General features: G+C 46.2%; 1 protein-coding gene across 1 annotated transcript in view; it reads right to left on the bottom strand.

Moving 5' to 3' along the window:
• FBXO32 (F-box protein 32) overlaps positions 1 to 24,333 on the bottom strand; it is a 32,626-nt gene extending 8,293 nt beyond the window's left edge. The window contains exons 1-4 of the mRNA XM_053395354.1: positions 24,001 to 24,333; positions 10,141 to 10,253; positions 8,710 to 8,759; positions 7,534 to 7,626 (exon numbers count right to left, since the gene is read on the bottom strand). Coding sequence (XP_053251329.1) covers positions 7,534 to 7,626; positions 8,710 to 8,759; positions 10,141 to 10,253; positions 24,001 to 24,125 — 381 coding nt within the window. The 5' untranslated portion in view covers positions 24,126 to 24,333. The remainder of the gene's footprint in view (positions 1 to 7,533; positions 7,627 to 8,709; positions 8,760 to 10,140; positions 10,254 to 24,000) is intronic.
• Positions 24,334 to 24,956: the final 623 nt, after the last annotated feature.

Below are 24,956 nucleotides of genomic sequence, written 5' to 3'. Positions count from 1 at the left end.
ACCACCTCTCAGATATTTACTTGTCTTCCTACCTCCTAACTGTTCCTGACTCAGCTTATTTCACTACACTAACACAACCTACCCACAGACTCTATCCCAATTCACTCCCACTGCAACCAAACACCCAACTCCCAACGAACTCCTCTTTCACCCCTCCCAGAGCTTGTTTTATAGTCCCTCTGACTCCACCCCCCTGGGTTCTGATTGGGTAACATGTTTAACTATTTCACCTCCAGCACTCTCATATGTTAATGTCACACTTGCAAACTGGTTTGGAAGTGTGGAGATATGAACCTACGATTAGAAAAATGAGAAAATGTACTTGACCGATTCACTTATCCCTAGTGAGAAGGGATTTCCCCTCTTTTCTAACCCTCTAGAGATGCTACTGCAGGCACAGGTAGTTGCAGTGGAAAACAGAGAACAGGTAAGTTTCCTTCCTTGAACCTCCCCAGGATTTGACTCAGGATTTGAGCCAGTGTCAAACATGCAAGATCTCTGCTGAAAGAGCTAAAAGGAACCTGCATGTACAGATACAATATACCTTCACGCCCCCCAAAACCCCATGTCCTGTTCATGAATTGTCACCTTGCTCTCCGTCGCTGGAACAACAACAAGAACGCCAGGCAGTTTGGACTTGTCATGAACCCGGCCAGAAAATTCTGACCATGTTATAATGATAAAACACATCAAGTCATGGGTTGAAAAGTGCTTTGCCCAGTAGGAAGAATGATAAGAATTTGTTTGCACTTATCAACGCCTTTCTATAAAGCCAGAACACATGCGACAAGGAGGAAAAGGGGGGGCGTGGAGGCGAAGAACAGGAGAAGGAGATCGCTTCAGCTGCTCTCTCCTCTTACACAGCGCTGTCACCACCGTGTGACTATCAGCTCAAGGCGGGGAAGTGGCCGAGGGTGACTGATCCACCCGTCTGTTTATCTCCCCAGCCAACTTTGAACGCCAACAGATGGCTCTCCTACGTGAGCGTTCTATTAATACCTTGCGTGTGGCCACATGACTGGTAGAAAAACCAAGGGAGACCAGGGTGGGGAAGGAGCCCTGGCTAATTTGCTAAGCCGTCTAACCCTGGCTAATCGCCTTCATTTCTATGACTCACAATTCAGGGGAAGTTAAAAATAAAAAAACACATGAATACGCACACAGGTGTGCATTTTTCAAATAGCTCCCGATGTGCTAACTAATCGCGCACACAGACACGACAAGCGGAGTGATACACAAGCACATGACATCGAGATGCTTTCAAACACAAAATCACATTTCCGTGTGGTACAGCCCTTCACAACTTGGGGCCTGTATACCTGTGAGACTGCCTCACCCCATGCACGCCCAATCAAATTCCTTGATCAGAGGAATCAGCACTATTACAGGTGCCACATAACACCTGTTCTGCATCTGTAAGGACCTATTGATATCATTTGTATTGCCTTCATTTGTATGCACTGCCTAAAAACATTTTTGAAAACACAAGACTACCTGGATGTTTAGAAAGCTGATGAGAGTCTTGATCTGTTTCTTAGGTCTATTGCCATTTTTACTTTTCAAACGTTTTAAATTGTTGTTAATTTTGCTTAGCCGTTAATTTTATTGCTTGGCCTTTTTTTGGGGAAACTGAGGATTTTTGACAATCCGGCGGTGTATACGTTTTATGAAATCAACAAAAAGTCCTGGGGAACTGTGGTACATGACCTGCTTGGGATTTGAAGCTGCTCCAAGAATGGTGGTGTTGTGGTGGTGTTTTTTAATTAAGCTTTTAGACCTTAAGATTGTGGGGTGGGGAAATGTCCTGTATGGCTTGGTACCAGGATATCCTGACCCCACACAAACATGCCTGGGTTTCTAAGAGCTTATTCACACTTACATTTTCCCCGCTCTTTCCAGGCCTAGTCCACTTTCCTCGTCCCAAGTGCCCACTCTTTTTGTTTTTGCTCCAGAGCTTCCCCTGTGAAAATCCCCTCTTTACAGCTGAATAGGGAGGAAATGTCAAGTCGTGGAAAAAACCTAATTGCTGTTTGCTCCGATTCAGCTTTAAAGAGCAGGTTTTTGTGGGGAAAGCTCCGGAGCAAAAAAGGGGGGGGCAATGGGGTGGTGCTCAGACAAGGATATTTAAAGCCCAGACCTGTGCCTAGAAAGATTAGTGCAAAAGGTAGGTGTAGATAAGCCCCAAGATCACCACCTGAGGTCCTTTTCCAGATACGCAGCTATCAGAAATTAGGTGAGCAGTAAAACAAGAAAGAGCCATGGCAGCCTGCCTTTGAAGGGGAGCCTCCCCAATTACTTTTGCATATCACACAAAGATCTCTAAATTTGCTCAGACCTTTTCATGTTCTTTCTGCTGCTACTCACTGATATTTTACTAGTAAATTTTATAGGTTTATTTTTTTAAAAAAATGTTTACTTTCTTAAGACACCAAGACTTCCAAGTTCACCGAATCCCAAGAGAGGATAAAGGGGTACCTTAAACAAAAGTCAGTAGAGCATGAGTCTCTTAATCACAGGGTTGTGAGTTCGAGTTCCACACTGGGCAAATGATTCCTGCATTGCAGGGGGGGGGTTGTACTAGATGACCTTCGTGGTCCCTTCCAACTATCATTCTTTGATTCTATGAAAACAACATTTTTATTCCATCTTATATCCTGTATGGGGACGTGGGTGGCGCTGTGGGTTAAACCACAGAGCCTAGGACTTGTCGATCAGAAGGTTGGCGGTACGAATCCCTGTGACGGGGTGAGCTCCCGTTGCTCGGTCCCTGCTCCTGCCAACCTAGCAGTTTGAAAGCAGACAGTGCAAGTAGATAAATAGGTACCGCTCCAGCGGGAAGGAAAACGGCGTTTCCGTGCGCTGCTCTGGCTCGCCAGAAGCGGCTTAGTCATGCTGGCCACATGACCCGGAAGCTGTATGTCGGCTCCCTCAGCCAATAAAGCGAGATGAGTGCCGCAACCCCAGAGTCGGCCACAACTGGACCTAATGGTCAGAGGTCCCTTTACCTTTTTATATCCTGTATGATCATTGCAGCAAATATTGTGTTCTGCTAGATAAAGACCCCATACATTGTCTTCTTTTGCCTCTGGCCCCACCCATCACTCTTACACGGTGCCCAGAAAGTTGTCCAAATGGGAATGTGAGCCTTGTTATGGAAAAGGCTCTCTGCCCCTGTTGTCCTAAAACTGTAGAAGCCAATTTGGCCCACAGGATCCTGGGGTATGTGACTGGAGCCTCCAGCGAATGGTGTTAGCCTGCATGTAAACAAAAAGTGAGCCAAGACCTTCTCCCCGTAACACAACACCTCTGGAATAAGTTCTGTTGGATTTCCCCTTGTAAATTAAGACACACATTCTTTCTCCTGCGGTGCGGGTGAGTGAGTGCTTGCAGAACATTGATTAAGAGCGTATCACACGGCAAATTCTTCTGGAGTAAGGAATCTGTCACTGTCATCTGCCTGTACATAACACCCCAGACAGCGAGCAAAGCTGTCTGAAACGGGACAGTTTTGCAGGGCAGCGGGAAGAAGAAAAGAAAAGGATACACTCGGGCTCAGGTTCAAATAAAGTGGCCTCCATTCTAGCTAACTGGCTTTATTTCTAGGACTCAAAACAGGAGAGGTACCTATGCGTGCACACGCATGGAGGTGTGATTACCTTGCCCAACAGGCTTTCATCTTTGAGTCTGGCCTGTTAAGTATAATTGCTCAATTCACACTGAAATGGAGCATGACTGTGTGTATTACTGAAGGTTTCAACATGTGGATTTTCCATTAAGTCCTCCGAGCTCCTAGATGGTTTGATAATTAACTACTGTTGTTCTCTGCTAGCTAACACGTGAGTGTTTAACCTTAGATCACATGAGAGGTACTGAATTGCAAATCACCATCTTGGGGAGCTGGTCTTTGTCTTTTGTTCCCGGGCTGCGTGGGAGAAGGAGGTGCAAATGAATCACTCCAGGAGCTCAACAGCCTTGGGGCTGGAATGCAGGCTAATGGCACCTGTGTGAAAGAGAGCTATGTTTCTCAGCTCTGATTATACGTTATTTTATTCCTAGGAAGATGCTGAACCTGTGCCTTGGAAGGCATGTGTCCGATGGAATTATTTGTAAATATCTTTGATTGCTTTTGTTCTCTTTTGAAGAAAGTTCAGCAAGTAAAGCTTTTAATAATATCTAGTGGGTCTGGACAAAGTTTTATTCCAAAAGGAGTCAGTTTACATGCATCCAGCTGCTTCAAGCTGCACAATATTAACGCCTGCAATATGGCCTTTTAAGTTATACATTTGCTATTAATGCACAGGGAAATTGTGTAAGAATGCTTTTAAGCATGCAACTTGATGGACACATGTTTGAAGTGGTAAAATCTTGCATGGACTGTTCTCTATTGCCCTGCTCAACAAACATGAACTCTAAGTATGCAGATATAGAAACAGATACAGATATAGATATATAGAAGCAGCTTTTAGTTGTGGGGTGGGTGGGGAATGTATTTATTTCATAAAATTTATACATTACTTGATTGTTTAAAAAGAGAGAGAGAAACTTCAAAGTGGTTTGCAAAAAGATAAAACCATCAACTATTTGCAACCATTTGCATTCCTCCAAATCATACTCCTTATTCAAATTGCACCAGAAGCACCGGAAAAGTGCCAGAACTTTGCTTCTTTTAAAACTATGCCTCCCCCCCCGCCAAACCCCGCCCCCTCTGGCCCAACAGCTAAAGACAGCCCGGTAGTCCCATAGACACGGCTTGAGCCAAAGGAGGGTCACTAGTCACAAAATAGCAGTCATTTGCTTCTTCTTCTGACTTGGAAGTGAATGACTCCAGGCATAGCAGAGGTTTTCCAGACACACACACACACACACACACACACACACCCTGCTCAGCCATTAATGTGGTATCTATGACGTGAGCTATTATTCACCAGGGACTTGGCTGATAGGATCAATTCATTTTTAACACAGTGTTCTTGTTTGAGTTGCGGTGCTTGGATGGAAGGTTTCGTTTTCTCCCTGCCAAACCGACAGCCAGTTTGAATTAAAGAGTTTTTAACTTCTAGGTACCACTCAGTATCCGAGGCTCCAGAAAGTTAGAGGATTGGCTGGAGAAACACACGCTTTTATGAATTCTTAAATGGTGCAATTTCTACATGTATTAATCTTAGTGCGGAGAAAAATAAAGGACTTCGGAAATGGCCTAAACGAAGATCCATTCCACACATTACATGCCGCTAATCTTGTCCTCAATTTTATTTTTTAATGTTGCTTGAACTTTCCCCTGCAGCTTAATTTTTATCTATTGCTATATTATTCTGTTTCTTATGACTGCTGCTGTTTTAATATTTTTTAAAAATTGTTTTCTAAGCCATTTTGAGGGCTCTTTGGGGCAGCCTATACATTTGAAAACAGTGGCACCTTGGTACTCGAACGGCTTGGCTCCCGAACACCGCAAACCCGAAAGTAAGTGTTCCAGTTTGCGAATGTTTTTCGGAAGCCAAACTTTGGACGCTGCTTCCACTTGTGTGCAGGAAGCTCCTGCAGCTAATTGGAAGCCGCACCTTGGTTTTCGAATGGTTTCGGGAGTTGAATGGACTCCTGGAACAGATTAAGTTCAAGAACCAAGGTGCCACTGTACAGAGAAATTAATCTTCTGGAGAATTAAGAAACTGGATTTCTGGACGGTACCTTTTCAAACCGCAGTGGAAGTAGTGTGTGTGTGTGTGTGTGTGTGTGTGTGTGTGTGTGAGAGAGAGAGAGAGAGAGAGAGAGAGAGAGAGAGAGAGGGGGAGAGAGAGTTGGTGCTGACCTTTAAAGCCCTAAACGGCCTCGGTCCTGTATACCTGAAGGAGCGTCTCCACCCCCACCGTTCTGCCCGGACACTGAGGTCCAGCGCCAAGGGCCTTCTAGCGGTACCCTTGCTGTGAGAAGTGAGGTTACAGGGAAGCAGGCAGAGGGCCTTCTCGGTAGTGGCGCCTGCCCTGTGGAACGCTCCCCCACCAGATAGATGTCAAGGAGATAAACAACTATTTTACTTTTAAAAGACAACTGAAGGCAGCCCTGTTTAGGAGTTTTTAATGTCTGACGCTGTATTGTTTTTAATATTCGGTTGGAAGCCGCCCAGAGTGGCTGAGGAAACTCAGCCAGATAGGCGGGGTATAAATAAAATAATAATAATAATAATAATAATAATAATAATAATAATAATAGCAGAGACAGAGATGTAAGGCAGGATTATTGCTTTGCTGGCTGATAGGAGTTGCAGTCCAACACATCCAGAGGGCACTAGATTGGGAAAGGCTGGTGTATTCCCTTATTACACCAAAGCCAATCTTCTCTGCTCAATTCTGATCTGAAAAGCAGGTGGCGGGCAAGCTGTTTCCTAAAACGCCATGCCCTTCCTGTTGTTCTGCCAACTCAATTTTTAAAAAGATCACATGTCAGTGAAAAAGGGCAGTAGTTGAACTGAAGAGTTAGGAGTCAGAGTGACACCAAGATGGATCATGGCAAGTTTCCAGTCAGACAAGGGGGGAGCAAATTGCCTGCTTGGTATATATTGTGCAGTTCTCCACTGTAAGCAACTTTGTTGTGTTCACGCAACACACAAAAAGAAAGGAATATTTTTTTAAAATTCCAGGGGGTAGCCATGTTAAGTTTTTTGCAGCAAAAGGCAAGAGAGAGTCTTGTGGACCTTAAGGACTAACACAGTTTCTTACGGGCAAAAGCTTTTGTTAACTAGAACCCACTTCATGAGATGCATGGAGTTTGACCCTCAGCTACTAGGTACATACTAAAGGTAAAGGTAAAGGGACCCCTGACCATTAGGTCCTGTCGCGGACGACTCTGGGTACATACTACAAATGGGTAAAAAAGCAGTGGAGGGGTTATAAAGGATGGAGTTAAGTGGCAATGGATTTTTTTTTAATTGTAAGGTAAAGGTAAAGGGACCCCTGACCATTAGGTCCAGTCACGGACGACTCTGGGGTTGTGGCGCTCATCTCGCTTTATTGGCCGAGGGAGCCGACGTACAGCTTCCGGGTCATGTGGCCAGCATGACTAAGCCGCTTCTGGAGAACCAGAGCAGCGCATGGAAACGCTGTTTACCTTTCCACTGGAGCGGTACCTATTTATCTACTTGCACTTTGATGTGCTTTTGAACTGCTAGGTTGGCAGGAGCAGGGACCGAGCCACGGGAGCTCACCCCGTCGTGGGAATTCGAACCGCCAACCTTTTGATTGGCAAGTCCTAGGCTCTGTGGTTTAACCCACAGCGCTACCCGCGTCCCTTTTTTAATTGTAGCCTGTGGCAATTCAGTTAAGACTCAACACATGCAAAGTTTGTCTCAAGCGCACACTGGTGATCTTAAATCGAGGATGGTGTCCACAAAAATCAAAGAGACTACTCTTAAAAAGAAAAACACAATTTAAAAGGCTATGCTATGCAGACACAGGTTTTTTTCTGTCTCGCCCCTGGATTACCTGAAAGCCGCAGTTAGATTTAACAATTCAGCGGTGCAAGCCGTTGGTGAACACTCACCCGGACAACGTAGTTGAATCTCCTTGAGTCCAAGATGGCACTTGAGAAATCCAGCCTATTGAACGCTTCTCCAAGAGTGCAATAGCCATGTCGCTGAGAGGAGGGAGGGTGGGAAAAGAGAGGAATACCACAAGTGATTCATTTGTACTCAGGATCTGGAACAGAGGCAGTAGCGGCATGCTCTTAAAACTAACACTACAGGCCGAGTTTGGATTCCAAAGGAATTGGATTCCTTGCTTGGCCTCACCAGAGACTGACCAAGTGCTTGCGCCCGCCTCCCAACACCTTAATATGGTCCAAGAATTCCTAGGGCAGAGATATTCTTTCAAGCTCCACATCTGGAGAATTGGATATAAACTTATCTTCTCTCTGAGTCAAACCAGAAATAGAAGCTACCTTATAGCGGGTGACATTATTTGTCCTCTTAGCCCAGTATCTTTCATTCCGACTGGAAACGGCCCTCCAGGATCTCAGATACTGAATGATCTTATGCATAACCTTCTACACATTCATTTAACTGGAGACTTCAGGATTTGAACCCATGGCCTTCTGCAAGCAGATCACGCGGCTCTTCAACTGAGCTATGGTGCCATCGCATCAGCCTCTAGTGTCCATTAACTTAAGGCATATCCACACTTCCTCTTGTTCCTCTGCTCCCTTCCTAGGGAAAACCACTCTTTAGTGCTCAACTGGAGCAAACAGCAATTTGGGGTTTCTCTGGACTGACAATTGCTCCGATATAGAGCTCCAAGAGTGGGTTTTCGCTGGGAAAGGAGCAGGACAAGGAGGAAACCCCTCGCACGGGGGTCAAGCAGGAGTGCAGATGAACCCTTAAACAGATGATCTATAATTTTAGCGAATAGGATAAAAAAAGGCAATCCAGAAGCACCAAAAGAATAATGCATTTCTGGGCTGAACTGGTAAAGTTGCGATCTCCTTGCAGTGGGTAGTTCTCTAGATATGCCAAGTCAAAAGTCAAAATATGATGCAACAGGCCACAGTCGCTTCTACCTTTACTCATACTTAGGTTTGTTGAGAAATGACCCAGAACATGCCAAGAATGATTGTTGACTCAGCCCTAAGCCATTTTGGTTATGGTAAATGGGCTATTTTAGGCAGTTTTAAATAACAATTTTGAGCAAAACTACTATGTTTCATGTAATAAGGGATACTCACCTCTTTTGTGCTTCCTTTGTGCACATAAATCCACTTTTCTTGGTGAAAATCTGTGGAAATGAAACCACATTTTCTTGATTTAAAGCCATGCAAATTATGACCCTCGCCTCAATTTGCTTCAGTCTGTCATTGGTTGCCAACAGTCACCACCACCCTGGTTTACATCAGGCCTCATGGACGAATGAGTTTAATAAATGGATCAGATTGGAAGCATATCTGAAACACCACCACATCCTTCCACACAGACCCTCTGGGGTGTTTAGATTGGCAGAGAGGGCCTTCTTGATAGTTCCCCTGCCCTCAAAATTTGGAGAGGAGGAGTGGCCTAGAAGAGGGCATTCCCTGTGGCAACACCTTGGCTGCAGAATTCCCATTGGTGCTTACATTTTAACAAGAACAAAATAATAATAATAAACAGGAGAGGTGGCGGGGCTTTGGGATTCCTCAAAGGCAGACCATGAGCCTTTGGAAGCACTTTTTCTTTGGGCATGGTGTGTTGGGAAACCACTCTGGGTTGTAGGCGCAAAAGCTTTGACCTCCATGGTGAGTCAACCCTCCCTAAGCCAAGCTCAAAGCTGGAAGATATTTAGCTCTCTCAGGAATTGCAGAAACACTGGCACATATCCAACACAGCACTAAATAATCATACTGCCAGCACAAGGATTCCTTCCACAAGGGGCCATCTCCTCTCTTCTCCTCAAATACATCCCCAATGTATTTTCTGGAATTCCCCCAACCCCTGGGAGATTTGGGGAGGATGTGGGGGCAAGGAGAGTGGGGGGAAAGTCCCATTGCGCAAGTGGGGATCCTTGCACAGCACTGCAACTGGATAAGAGGCATTAAATAAGACTCCAGGCCAGCGGTTCTCAACCTGCGGGTCCCCAGATGTTGTTGGACTACAACTCCCATCATCCCTGAGCTCTGGCCTTGCTAGCTAGGGGTGATGGGAGTTGTAGTTCAACAACATCTGGGGACCCACAGGTTGAGAAAGGCTGCTCTGGGCAGTCTGATTAGAAAGGGAGTCCCCCACTTTGAAAGGGTTCAAGTGAATGGTTTTATTCCCTCTCCCCCATCTGGTTTTAGACACCATCTTGTGGTTGGGAGGTGCATGTTTAAAGAACAGTGGGGAAGGGGACTGGTTCAAGCTGTGGGGTTATGTACCTGCCAAGTGGGCTGGGGGGAGAAGAAGTTGGAAACAGATTGCTCCCCCCCACACCAAATACAAGTGATAAACACAGAGGAAAGATCCCAGGCATAAGATTCCACATTGCAACGGATCCAAGTTCTCCGGCTAAGGGTCAAAGCAAAAGTGCAAAGCCTATCCAGGGTCAGAGGTCAATTCACTGAGTGAGAAATTTGGGTTTTCTCCCACCCCCTCTCCAAACACAGCTGTTTATTGTTATTAAAATAAAAAAATCTCCCCAGCCTTACACTGAATCTTTGTCTTGTTGTTCAGCTGGTCCTTCTTTCTCTTCTTCACAGCAACATCACAGTTCATGCTATTCAAAATATTCTCCTTATTGTAGTCCTCTTTTCGGCAGTAACTAGGGATGAGACCAGAAAATGAAGGAAAAAGGTTTAATCTCTTCTGCAATCTGACTAATCTCTTCCCCAGCTCCATTAAGAGGAGTCTGGAGTACAAACACCAACAGTTAAGTCAATATATGATACAAGATTGCCTCAGCAGCCTATTAACTTTTGGGTCTGGTTCAAAGAGATCTAGTTTCTAAAAGCAGGGTTGGGGAACCTGTGCTAGGGATGGAAGAGAAATTTGATCCAGTTCACATTGAAAGCTGGCTCTACCTAATTCACATTTTCTGAAACAATACGAGAAGCACTGCAGAACCAGTTTCTAAGATTCACAGTTCTCTGAATTTTGCAGCGTGTATAAAGCAATGACAAACCTAGACAGCATCTTAAAAAGCAGAGACATCACCTTGCCAACAAAGGTCCGTATAGTTCAAGCTATGGTTTTCCCAGTACTGATGTATGAAAGTGAGAGCTGGACCATAAAGAAGGCTGATCACCGAAGAATTGATGCTTTTCAATTATGGAGCTGGAGGAGACTCTTTAGACTCCCATGGACAGCAAGAAGATCAAACCTATCCATTCTGAAGGAAATCAGCCCTGAGTGCTCACTGGAAGGACAGATCCTGAAGCTGAGGCCCCAATACTTTGACCACCTCATGAGAAGAGAAGACTCCCTGGAAAAGACCCTGATGTTGGGAAAGATGGAGGGCACAAGGAGAAGGAGACGACAGAGGATGACATGGTTGGACAGTGTTCTCGAAGCTACCAGCATGAGTTTGACCAAACTGCAGGAGGCAGTGGAAGATAGGAGGGCCTGGCGTGCTCTGGTCCATGGGGTCACGAAGAGTCGGACACGACTAAACAACAAAATGTGTGCAAAAATGAATATGCTGGGGGGGAAAGTGTGCGTCAAAATGCACACATAAGTGAAATTTAACATACAAAAATGTATTACGTTCAGGGAAATGGCTTTTGCCAAAATGTGTCTAGTAGGCAAAATTGCACACAAACCTGCCTATGTGAAGGAGAGAGTCACTCTAAAATGCTGAATTTTCAAACAGATTAATTTTTTTAAAAAAAATGCAAGTTGATGCAGAAATGTGAAGAACCGAATTTAAGACTGGGGGAAATGAGGAAACCCAGAGAAACCAAAATGGACAAATTTGACCATCTCTCCAGGTAGCCGTCCAGAAATTTCTGGACCACTGCTCCTATATTGCTGGTGGGAGTTGCAGTCCAGCAACACCAGGAAGGACAGATCCCTTCCCTAAAATTTGGGTTTTGAATACTCGAGGAAACATCTCCTCCTTCTCCCACACCTTAAGAATATCATGTGAGGCTCTGGTTTGTGGTCCAGTCACTTATGTGGGTGAGATCATCAAAGGCAGTGAGCAGCAGCAGCCTTGCAATGACTGACGTCAACTGCTCTCTGGGAATTCCCCACCTAGAGCACCCAGAGAGGTTACCTTCCCCTATGCTTCCTTCTGCCAGTTTGATATTATTATTATTATCAATTATTGAGTTTATATACCGCCCTATACCCGGAGATCTCAGGGCAGTTCACAGAAAAGATCACAACATATATAATCAGAATAACAACAACAAGAACCCAATAACACCCACCCACCCCAGAAAAGAGCCACATTTTAAAAGGGTATAGGATGTAGGAATCAAGCCTAGTCAGAGGAATTGGCCACTCTCCAGGCACCCGGCTTGAGTTCCTTGTTGACCTCCCCGTCTGCGACTCCCGGCAAAATCAGGCGAGATCTCAATCGGCGATCCTCCTCTAACGTGAGAAGAACACACCACTCCTCCCCTCTTCCCTGCCATCCCCAGGGAGGGGAAAGAGACAGACAGAAATGTATTTACATGCCTTTATTTCTGTCTTTCCAGCAGTACAGAGAAACGTGTCTGCACTCTCTTAACACCAACAGCAGAGAGAGAGACCTCCTCCCCTGTACTTCCAGTACAGGTCAGATGACACTCTGAGCTAACATCCGGTGCTCAGTACAGTGAATAGACTGTTCCTTTGTTCCCACGGTACAGCCCCAAGCATCAACATCCTGTTTGGCTTTCCAGCCATCTGGAGCTCGCTGCTGCATTGCCAAACAAATCAACCAAAGGCCTGGTTAAAAAGGAACGTTTTTGCCTGGCGCCTAAAGGTGTATAATGAAGGCGCCTGGCGAACTTCCCTGGGGAGAGCATTCCACAGACAGGGAGCCACTGCACAGAAGGGCCGCTCTCGTGTTGTCACCCTTCGCACCTCTCAAGGAGGAGGCACACGAAGGAGGGCCTCAGAAGATGATCTCAGGGTCCGGGGAGGTTCATATGGAAAGAGGTGGTCCATGAGGTATTGTGGTCCTGAGCCATTATCCTGAGATAATGGATTGGACCCCGTCCAAGTTAACTGAACTTCTGTCCTTCTGAAATCAGTAGGTTGAGTTAACCATAACTTAGGCCACTAACTTCTTAAGGAGTTCTACTCCTGTGTTAAAGCAACATGCAAATAGGGAGAAAGGCAAGGAGGACACTCTGCGCTGCTCTCCGCTCCCTCCCCCTAAAAGGTTCAGTCTCTCTGTCTGATTTAGGTCTAGGTCCTTCAAGGGTTCACTCCAATGGGGCCTCCGCTGAGTACAAGAGGCTCCCCACTTCAGAAGATCACCCTCCAATTCAAGGAAGCTTCCCACCAAATGTTTAGAAGTTGTTGCTGCTGCTGCTGACATTTATCCATCCCTCACCCTACGCTCATAGCATTAAAACACAGTACTAAAAGCAGTTTAAAACAACTTACAATCATAGAAATAAGGTGGGTCCTAATATATACACATTGAGGGTCGGGGGGAAAAAAGAGGGTCTGGGTAAATTACTGGGTAAAGTACTGAAGATACTGGCTGAATCTGTTGGAAGAGCTTTCCACAAGACTGGGCCACAAGGCAGAAGGCTCAATTTTGTACTGCCATTAGGCAAGTCTCACCAATCCAGGAAGACACCCAAAGATGCTCCTATATATTATCTCAGAAACTTAGTGTTAGAATTCCTGCTCCGTGATTGCAGTCATGGGATTGTTGTCTATCACATGATGGTGTATGTTTTGACTCCACAGAGTGGGAAGTGACGGAGACAGGATGTTTGTGTTACTGTGTTCCGTGAAGTGGGACTATTGTCCTTTGTTCTCACTCTTTGCTGTCTGATGCTAGAGAGAGAGGGAGCCATGTTGCAGTGCTCCGTGTGGGTTTATATGTAAATAAAGTAGATTAGCCAAAATGCTGAGTTGCTGAGTTCTGTTACGCGAACTACAGATCCCTGAGTGTGCCAATGTCTGTTGGCATCGGTTGCTGTGATGTTCGGGCAGAAGAAAGCTTGTGAAGCTCCCGAATGAATGACCAGGAGGGAGAGAACATGCCAGTCAGGCATGTGTCTCTGCCAGGGTCCTACTCTGCCAGGGTCCTACTCTAAGCTAACACTTAGTTGGTAAGTAAATATTATTGGGGTAGAATGGGAAGAAGAGAAATGGCTTCTGGGCAGCTACTGCAATATACAGTAGAACCTCATGTTACGGACGGGATCCGTTCCGGAGGCCCGTCCATAACAAGGAACTGACGCAAGCTGAAGCGCTGCGTCTGCACACACATGCAACACGATTTATCGCTTCTCGCATGCGTGAGCAGCGAAACCCAGAAGTAACCCATTCTGGTGCTTCTGGGTTGCCACGGGACACAACACGAAAACACATAACCTGAAGCGGACGCAACATGTACACAGTTTTTAAGTTGGTACATTGGACCCTAAGGGACCAAACAGATTTCTATAGGAAATTAAGTCTGCTCCAAATCTGTTTCAGTCTGCTAGATGTTGGCACCAACCTTGTCCTACACATCTGAAAGAATTTTATTTAAATGCTCTTTTATATAAACAAGATGAACCGTAGAGCAAACTTCCTTTCCTGTACACACCCTTGCACGTTCAGGAAATGTACCAGGAACGGTCACTTTCAGGACTAGCTCAGTGACACTTTTATAGGCTGTCTTGATGAAAAATGGAACGTGGAGGCAATTACACCCATAATTAAGTGGCAGTTGCATAACAAACCTCGTGACCTGGGTGCAACATCAGTGCCCTTTCTTTAGCCTTCTCCTGCTCACCTGATGTCATTGCTTCCTGCTTGTGTCATGAGATGTCCTCAGGCAGGGACACACTCAGGTTACAGGCATCTGTCTATTGTCAGACATATTTTGCAAGGCCTGCAAATAATACTGTGTCGGGAGAGGAGCTTCAGCAGGTCAAGGATGGCTAAGGAGAGCAATGTGGGAATGTGAAAAGTTCTATACACTGCAAAGCATATGAAGATAATAAATGATCAATGCCCAAACGGAACTTGGATGCGAGGAAGTAATGTTCTGGTGTAGTCTTCTACCCTCCGTGCTACTTTTTTCTAATCGCAGGGAGTTTATTCCCTATGGGAAACACTAAAAACATACTATTCCCATTTTCAGCCTAAAGTGATTCTGACAGAGATCTCTGTACTACAAGCTGAACTGCACTTGTAGAACGGCTTTAAGGCTGCAGTTTCCAAACCATTTTTCTATAGAGGTCTGTCTCACTTGGCCACAAGGCAATTTAAGAATGGTCCTCACCATTCACAAGTCTGTTGTGGGGTTGAATTGCCTCTCTGAATCTAGCCTAGCATGGTTGTCTTAAACATCCTGCCAAGCTCACACCCTGCGGGCCAACGCGAGTAAGGAGCAAAAGCAAGGTTGTAGACAGGTGAGCCAAATCCAAAATGGAGGTTCACAGTACAAATCTACATCTGGGAGACTACAGATAAGGATTTCCAGCAATTGTTTCCCAGACGGTTGTGGGGCAGGAAGATTTTGTTTGTTGCTGCTAAACGTTGAACAATTGGGAGTCAGAAATCTTTCCCAATCTGTGGCTGATCATCTATCGGGGGGGGGGGATTATTGATCAGTAGATCTCAATCTAATGTCCTTTTCTTAGACCACCATACCCTTCGGATCAGGCATAGGCAAACTCAGCCCTCCAGATGTTTTGGGACTACAACTCCCATCATCCCTGACCACTGGTCCTGTTAGCTAGGGATGATGGGAGTTGTAGTCCCAAAACATCTGGAGGGCCGAGTTTGACTATGCCTGCCGTAGATTAACATTACAAGGGGGTAGGCATAGGCAAACTCAGCACTCCAGATGTTTTGGGACTACAACTCCCATCATCCATAGTTTGCATGGCTTTTCCATTACACTTTATTACTTTATACTACAAAGGCAGTGAAGAATTGCTCTGAAATGGAGGTTGGGTTCAGCCAATAAAGTGACAGAACTGAAGGTTTCAACACAGCCTTGACTGCAGTGTTGCTCCCAAAGATTTCAGTTAACCACCTGCAAAATGTGTGCCCATGTACACACACACACACACACACACACACACACACAGAATAATTGTGTCAGGGTAACCACATTGCAGTTCTATCTACAATTTTACAGCTTCATGCACAAGTTGTACTTATTTACATAGCGATCTGTTTCATTACCCCATGCTTAATGCTTGGGTCGTAAACTATTTTAAAAACTTGTCTAAACGGAGAGGGGGGCAGGCGGGCAGTACAACAAAATAATGCTCTGCTGCAGAAAGATATCACATTCCTTCTTGTATTTGTAACAAGATCCTGTTCAGAGTCATCTTTAGACAGCTGCCTCTACTGCAGAATCTCCTGGCCAGAGCTGGAGTTTTATATTAAATTTCATTCTTGACTGCCTCAAAGTAATACAAACAAATACCCAAAGAAAATGACTTGGTCCTTTACTAACGTACAGCATGGCAGAGATCGGTCAGCTCATACTGAAGATCTTGCTTGTTTGGGCAACAACTGAATAATCTTAATTTCACATAAGCGCTCATGGGGTCTGAAGTGTCCAGCGACTCACCAGGAACAAGACCTCGGGGTCGTAGTAGTGAATATATTGACCCAGTGTGTGGCAGCTGTGAAAAAGGTGAATGCTCTTGCTAGGGATCAATAGGAAGGAAACTGTAAATAAAGCTACCAATTTCATAATGCCGTTATACAAATCTATGGCGCAACTAGATTTTCACCCACGCTCTTTAAGGCAGAGGTGCGCAACCTGTGGCTGTGCAGATTTTGTGGACTTCAACTCCCACCATTCCGGAGTACTGGCCATTCTGGCTGGGGCTGACCGAAGTTGGGGTCCAACAATATCGAGAAGGCCACAGGTTGTCCACTTCTGCATTAAGCTAGTGAAGCTCTGAACTGCATGGGATCAGCACTTTTAGTACTGGCTTCCAGTGAAGCAAGGGATTCAAACTTGTGTTGATGCAGCCATGTGCATATTAAAATGACACTGTGGAACACAATGTGGTCAGCAGGATGCCTTGAAGCTCCGTAACTGTAAGGTGTAAATTCAGAAGCAGGTATACTCTGTGTAAAATCCAGCTCCTCACCCCCATCCTGCCCAGTTTCTTCTAGTCCTTAAGGCTGAAGAAGAAAAAAGGAATGAAATGTAAATATCAGATGACATTCCTGGTTGGGAAGGAGGGCTGAGCTGGATTTCTAGCGGTCAGGAAAAACGTTTTGGCTCCTGAACGCTGCAAACCCGGAAGTGACTGTTCTGGTTTGTGAACTATTTTTGGAAGCTGAACGTCCGATGGGGCTTCCGATTGGCTGCAGGAGCTTGCTGCAGCCAATCAGAAGCCACACTTTGGTTTCCAGACATTTTGGAAGTGGAGCGGAATTCCGGAACGGATTCCGTTCGACTTCCAAGGTACGACTTTATATAATTTGGTTGTAGCTCAACTGTTCTGCTGGAAGGCGGAATTGTGGATTTATAGCAGCGATCCCTGACCCTTGGACACAACTAGATGTGCACCTCTGTTCTTAGGAGCCAGAGTCCAATATATTTACATGGGCTCCAATTCCACAAAAGTTTATGTCCCAATAAACCCATTGGTCTTTCAAATCAAGACTCTGTTATTCTTGTAGTAACAGACTTAAGACGGCTTCCTTACTAGAAAGAGCCTGATCTGCAAATCACAGTACAGTGGTACCTTGGTTTAAGAACAGCTTAGTTTATGAATTAACTTGGATTAAGAATGCTGCAAATCCGGAAGTAGGTGTTTTAGTTTGTGAAATTTGCCTTGGAAGCAGAACATGTTTCACTTCCTGTTGAGTATGTTCCATTTGTAAATTGAGTCCCTTGCTGCTATGGGGAAGAAAGCCTTGGTTTAAGAACGGACTTCAGGAACGGATTAAGTGCATAAACCAAGGTACCACTGTATAAAGTGTTTAGGGTTATTTCCAGCCCTTCGTTTAGGCAATCACAGGAGGAATCAAATTATCCGATCAAATACAGAACAGAAAATACCTAACACTACAGGTGTGGGGAACTGACCAGGTCTATGCGTATGCACAGGGAAATTCCTAACACCACAGGTGTGAGGAATAGATTCTGGCTAATCCAGAAAGGCACTGTTTTCAGACAGCTCCTCAGAAAATGCCCAGAAAGCAGAGGTATTTCTGGAAGTGTCCAGTAATATACTCTTTAAAGGTAAAGGTAAAGGGACCCCTGACCATTAGGTCCAGTCGTGACCCGCTCTGGGGTTGCGACACTCATCTCGCTTTATTGGCCAAGGGAGCTGGCATACAGCTTCCGGGTCATGACAAAGCCACTTCTGGCAAACCAGAGCAGCACACGGAAATGCTGTTTACCTTCCCGCCGGAGCGGTACCTATTTATCTATTTGCACTTTGACGTGCTTTCAAACTGCTAGGTTGGCAGGAGCAGAGACTGAGGAACGGGAGCTCACCCCATTGCGGAGATTCGAACTGCCGACCTTCTGCTTAGCAAGTCCTAGGCTCCGTGGTTTAACCCACAGAAGCTTAGCTTATAAACTGCATGCTCTTGATTGTGCAGCAACAGAGAACAACTGAAGAGAACAGGTGCTATTTGAAACCTAAAGGAGCTACAGCTCTGCTGTGTTGTCTAAGGAACCCTCACCCTTCCCCCATCCCCTTCTCATCTCTTTGTGTTTTCCCCAAAGCAAGCATCACCCAATCCTTATCTTCAGTAGAAACTGTATCTCTGTTTACTGGGCTACGTTACTAGGACATAGAAATGTCACCGGATCAGATGATTCAACAGCGCTTTATTGCCCAATGTCATGTGATGTGACCTGGAACTTGTTAACAGTCCCATCTTGAGGTGCCAAGGGCAAATTTATGCCGCAGAGGTTACTGAGAAGGTTTCTACCGAGATTTCAATGCGCAGGGAAGCAACGTGAATCACGAGAAGCAGACTGAGTAGCATCTATCAATTACCCCAGGGTTGCTTACTTGGGTTTGCAGCAACTCTGGAGAGCTCTTTCCCAATAAATGCCACCTGATTCCTTGAGCTGCAGATGCCAGGCTTTGAAACTGTGGTTTTCTGCATGTAGTATGTGCTCGACCCACCACACAAGCTACAGTTCCTTCCCCTATATTTCCAAAGAGGAAATCCTGCCTCTCAGGGCCAGGCGGGCGAGGAAGACCCCCCTCCAGGGGCACAGGCAAAGAGGGGGGCGTAATATCTGCTGAAAATATTTCCCTAAATATGTCTATAAATAAAAATATCAATTATTGCCTCATAAGAAAAAGGTTTTAAATAGAGGGTCTTCCCAGTGTATGTTGGGACGTGGGTGGCACTGTGGGTTAAACCACAGAGCCTAGGACTTGCCAATCAGAAGGTCGGCGGTTCGAATCCCCATGATGGGGTGAGCTCCTGTTGCTCGGTCCCTGCTCCTGCCAACCTAGCAGTTCAAAAGCACCTCAAAATGCAAGTAGATAAATAGGTACCTCTCTGGCGGGAAGGCAAACGGCGTTTCCGTGCGCTGCTCTGGTTCGCCAGAAGCGGCTTAGTCATGCTGGCCACATGACCCAGAAGCTGTACGCCGGCTCCCTCGGCCAATAAAGCGAGATGAGCGCCGCAACCCCAGAGTCGGTCATGACTGGACCTAATCATCAGGGGTCCCTTTACCTTACAGTATATGTTATGAAGGGGCCCTGTTTTTCCCTATTTTTTTTCTGTGCCACATTCCCTAGGGGGTGCAATCTGGACGGTTCTGCTAGGGGCGCAAGATCACCTAGCTACAGTTCTGGTTAGAACCAGGGGCAAGCAGTGGTCTCTCCAAACAGCCAGCCATAATTCCTTCCTCATCCCTAGCAATGCCGCCACAATGTACTCTAACTTTGATATAGAGATTTAATACTTTGGCAGCTGTGCACCTAACTTCTCTTGTTGTGCAAGAGCCCACATCTAGCCAGTTTTCTTTTTCTAACTGTGAAAATCAGCACAGCCCCAAGGCAAGGCTTTTCCTTCCAGTCTATTTCATATGGATGAGCTACTGTTGCACAAGGAGTCGGTGGAGCATCACACAAGGGCTCAAAGGCTGGTGTGTCAAGGCATGCTTTGACAGATGGCATGTTTAAGCAGTGAGAGATGCCAAGCGAATGACAAAGAAATGATCAGGGCACCGTTCCCATGTGCTATGTCATACTGTTGCCACTCACGTCTAATCCAAAAGTGGTTGCATTTAGTTTTGCCTTTGCAGTTTCAAAAGCCAGGAATTAAAAACAAAGCGAAACAAAAAACCTGGGTTCACTTTCTCAGTAGAGGTAGTAATATTTAGCAATGCAAACTTTTAGCAAAATGAGCAGCCTAGACAAAAAAAGCTTGGGCTACAGCTTACTGACAGTAGAATTGTTTTTAATTTGGTTGTGAAATCCCCTGCGTGCTGCACAAGCAAACTGAAAGATCCTGAAACCAGTAGTTGGTCCAACCAAATCTATCATGTAACTTGTTTACAGTTGCCACTAGTTTCGTGGGAGAATGTAAACAGGCTGCTCTGTGGCATTTCAGTATCGGTCCCTGCTGAAGACAGGATAGCGGAACTTGATGGCCCATTGCTTAACAACATTTCATTTGGGGGGGGGGAAGAAGCCTTTAATATGCAACGAATACAGGCCTCTGCTTAAGTGGCCAACATTCTGTTAGATGCCAAGCAAAATAAACCAGAATGCCCTGCCATACCCGAGGCTTTTGTTAACTAAACACAGTAAACCAAGAGAGCTCTGAGTTTAAAAATAGACTCAGCCCATTTTGTTAAGTTCCACATCTCAACTACTGCATGTTCTGAAGCCACTTGAACTGTCAGTATTGATTTCTTGTAATTAAACAGATACCCGTCTGAGCGAAAGTTTTGAAGCACAACTCCGCTAATGGGGACGCAGTGTTCCCGTTGCCACAAATTTATGTTTCAACCAAAGAACCACCCACCGAGGATTTTGCAAAACTAACCCATACATTACTCAAACTGATGTTTTCCTGGAAAGCATAAACAGAAGTTACAAGAAACAAGCCTTCCAAAATTATCAGGCAGGAGTCTCAATCTATATTTGCTTGTTAGATCTGACATACTTCCTTCCCAGATAACGTAATGCTAATTTAAAAGCCCCACTAAATTCAGGGCTTGCATTTAGTTTTGCAACTCCGTTTCCAAAAAGCAGGTATTCCAAAATAAATTCAGCAAGCCTAGCTACCCGAATGAGCAACTTTGGCAGTCCAATTCTATCCCTTACTCAGAAGTAAACTCCACTGTGTTCAGTGGGATCTACAGGCATGTTGGCGTGCAAAGGATTGCAACCCCATTAAATGGAAGGGGATTTGTGTCAGTTTAAATCCAAACATTGTGGCCTAACTAGGCTGCAGACTGGGTTGAATCTGTTTTCTCTTCATTTTCTTGCTTGCTCAGCGAACGCATCCAAGAAGCTCCAAAACCCTAATAACAAAAAATCTGGCTCTCATACAGAAACCATCCATCTAAAATCCTGGTTTGCTGAGCATTTTAGGCAGAAGCAGGGGGGAAATATCTGTGCGCCAAGCAAAATCCTCACCGTGAACTGCATAATGTAACATGCACATGCTTCCATCAAAAGAATCCTCACTATGCGGGCTGGTGGGTGTTTTAATTCATGAATAAACTTCATACAAATCGTAGAATTTTAGAGTTGGAAGGCACCACGAGGGTCATCTAGTCCAACCCCCTACATTGCAGAAATCTTGTGCCCAATGTGGGGCTCGAACCCAGGAACCTGAGATTCCTGAGAGTCTAATGCTTTGCCAACTGAGCTATCCAGCATTCATGCTTAGCAGATAACCTGCTTCCTCAGTAGCTGACATACTATCTGTTGCTGTTCCAACTCCTCTGTTCTTTGGTGTGCCAATTTATTATTTAAGTTTCTCATTAAGTGCTAGGAGGAGTTGGTTTTCGAGGAAAACAATTTGCAGGATTGCCCGCTTCCCTGAACCAAAGCAACAACATTTTGAGAATATTAGACTTTCAAGCACTTTTGCCCAGCTGTACGCTGTGACTGAGGGAATCTGGGTAGGGATGGAGGCAGAGCAGCACAAACTCTGTGTGTGTGTGTGTTTGTTTGTGTGTGTGTGTGTGCGTGTGTGTGTGTGTTGCATCAGACCAAACAGTCTCCAGGAACATGGAGAGATTTAGCAGCATCCTGGACAAAACCTGGGGGAGAAGACAAAGGTTGGATAGAGTATGAGAGGTGGGGAAATGGGTGGAGGTGGGACAGAATTGGTACTTATTTTTAAAAGGTACTTTATGGCTGAGTGTCTCTGAGCATGCACAGAATTATTTTCCCAAAGGGAATGCTTCCTTGCCTATTCAGAAACAGTCTGTCCTGCTATGCTTTGGAATCTGGTGTCACACCATCTTCTGGTAGTGGTCCCATGAGATCCCTGTTGCAAAGCAGCCTGAAAACCTCCAGGTGTTATTGGACACCAACTCCCATCAGCCCCAGCCAGCCTTGCCAATGGTCAGGCATGATGTGAGTTGTAGTCCGGCAACATCCAGAGACCAGCAGATTGGGGATGCCTGCTCTAGGTCATCTCAAACTCGGCCCTCCAGATTTTTGGGACTACAACTCCCATCATCGCTAGCTAATAGGACCAGTGGGAATTGTAGTCCCAAAACATCTGGAGGGGTGAGTTTGGGGATGCCTGACCTAGTGCACAAGGGCAAGCAGGTGGTGTCTGATACCCACTGCGACTGATAGGGTGGAGGGAAGGGAGATGAACATTAGGTGGCGCCAGAGCCAATGAGTGGCAATGTAGTTCACTCTAGTTCTTCTGTCCCCATCCTCCTCCCTGCTGAGTTCTGCAAGGACAACCTGAGGCTGAGGAGGAGGAAATTGATGAGCACTAGAACCCCCTGGGTTGGATGCTCGTAAGAAGGTGGGCAGATGAGGGCTGGCAGAAGGCCATGGGGGAGAGAGGCCGAGGTTCTGGGGTGGCTGGTGTGTCTGCACAGCAGCTAGGAGAATCACACACACACAATGACAGAGCCATAGCATGCAAACCAACTGCAATCAACCACCTCCATCATCCTCTTATCAAGGGGCAGAGTTTGAAACAGCAACAGAGCACATATGCATGCACTTAGGTTCACAACACACCTGCTTTGGAAGGCACAAAAGTTGCAACATGGTGCCAAAGATACGACCAGAACAGGTGACACCTAAGATCACTAACAACAATAACTGTCCGGCAAGGGCTTATTGTCCAGCTTTGAGTCTCACATTTCCGATGATCAAATTCAAACTGGCCCAATAAAAATTCTGGGTGGGTGGCAACCTCATGGAAAGAATGGGAGAAGATGAGAGAAGAGGGCCCAAACAGAACTGATGAAGGTTTATGCCTGCTTTTTAAAGAGCCATTGTTGCTTTTGCCAGAATATGCCTCTAGGACAACTGAAGATTTCTGGAGACTTTTTTTTAGGGCTCGGGATTTTTGGAAACACCAGGTCCTACTGCTTATCACTTAATGTCAAATTGTTCTTGGGGCCATATATGAACAACCCTTACACACACACACACACACACACACACACACACACACACAGTTCCATCCAACTATACTCAGAGAAGCCCAATGAAGTTAATGGACCCAAGGTTAGTAATGCCCATTATTTTTAATAGGTCTGCTCCGAGTAGGACCAACCTTAAGATACAGCCCTCCACTCCCTCCATATCGCGATAATAAAATGGTGGTTCTCCGACCCACAATCCCACAGATTTGCTTCCACTCTCCAACCAACCCCAAATATAATAGACGGGTGGGCAAGACGGACATTTCGCTTTTAAGAAATCCGGAGCAAATGCGCGAACGCATTTAACGGGCCGAGAGTCACATCTGGAGAGCTGGAAGCGGCACGTTCCTGGTAGCGCCGCAGGAGGTGGGCGCTGCGCTCTCGCTCCTGCCTCCGCCTCCGGGTTCCTGGAGAGGGTTTAGCTCGCCAGATGATCCTCCTTCCCGCAATGACGCCACAACCCCAAGAACAACACAAACCGAGGCGTTGCAGTCTCGCACGGGCAGAGATGCACTCGGGGAAACAACGGCCTCGTTAAGAAAACAACCGCCATGTCTGCGCGTTCTTTGCAAAAAGCAAGGCTTGCCAATTTTTTATTTTTTATTTTGCAAAGATGCAAACTGGTGTGTGTGTTTGATCCGCCACGTATCTCTCTGCCTGCTACCACTCGGCAGCCCCAACAACAGCTACAACAACAGCATTTGCTAGCAACTATGTCCGGGGTTGGGGGGACGACACCCCACCTGCAAGTGGGGCAAGCCTCTCCAAAGGCGCACGCAGCGCGCAAGGCACCCGGCTCTCTCCGCGCCGGTCTCACCTGTTCCGCTCGCTGGCGAAGCTGCCGCTGCTGTTCTCCCTCTCGGCCAGAAACCTCGTCCAACCATCCGCCGTCTTCACCCAGTTCTGCCCCGGGGAGCGCCAGTCCTGGCCCAGAAAAGGCATCCTCGCCAGCCAAAGAAATCCAGCAACCAAAGTTGTCCTTGCGCTCCCTTGCGCCTTCTTCTCCCAAGCGAAGATACCTATAAGAAGCGAAATGTCCCTAGCCAAAGGACTACACAGAAATTATTACTATTATTCTTTGCTCTCCTCTACTATGATCTCCTTCGCCCTTGCTCCTCCACTCCGATCCTTGTCTCTGCCCTCGCTCCGGCCGCCTCCGTATTTATCTGCGGGCTGCAGGGGCTCTTTGTTGCCGGAAGAGCGCCTGCAAGCTCCGCCTCTCGCCCGGGGAGGGAGGAGAGACACGTGGCTTTGTTTATTGCTGCGCTCTTTCCTCGGGAGGAGCGGCGGTTGTTGCTCGGGCTGCTCCTTGCCTGTTGCGCAATCCCTGGAAATGGAAACTTGTGCCCTGGCGTCGGGGTCCCCTCTCTCAGCTGCCCGGCTTCGGTTTATTTATAGGGTCCCCGAGCCAAGTAAAAAAAACAAAACCCCACAGAACAACAGCAAAGGCCCCCAGCAGAAGTAAAGGGTAGGAATATGCATTAATTGTGCTTGTTGTGTTCCACCTTTTTCCTCCAACGAGGGCAAGGCAGGGGCTCTGTTCCACCTCGTTTTTGGTCCTGCACAACAACCCTGCGAGGTAGGGTAGGCCGAGAGGCTGGCCCAAGGCCACCCAGTGAGCTTCATGGCTCAGGGGGGATTTGAACCCAGAGCTCCCAGGTATCCAGTAAGACACTCCGGCACAGGCTGAGTTGTTTGTGCAGCTGTTACTCAACTGTAACTAAGGGGTGGGTAACCTGAGGCCTGGGAGCCAAATGCGGCCCTCAAAGCCTT

The sequence above is a fragment of the Podarcis raffonei genome, chromosome 7, assembly GCF_027172205.1.
Source record: "Podarcis raffonei isolate rPodRaf1 chromosome 7, rPodRaf1.pri, whole genome shotgun sequence".
NCBI classification, from domain to species: domain Eukaryota; kingdom Metazoa; phylum Chordata; class Lepidosauria; order Squamata; family Lacertidae; genus Podarcis; species Podarcis raffonei.
The sequence above is the reverse complement of the archived record's forward strand: the minus strand, read 5'-3'. Positions and strand labels throughout refer to the sequence as shown.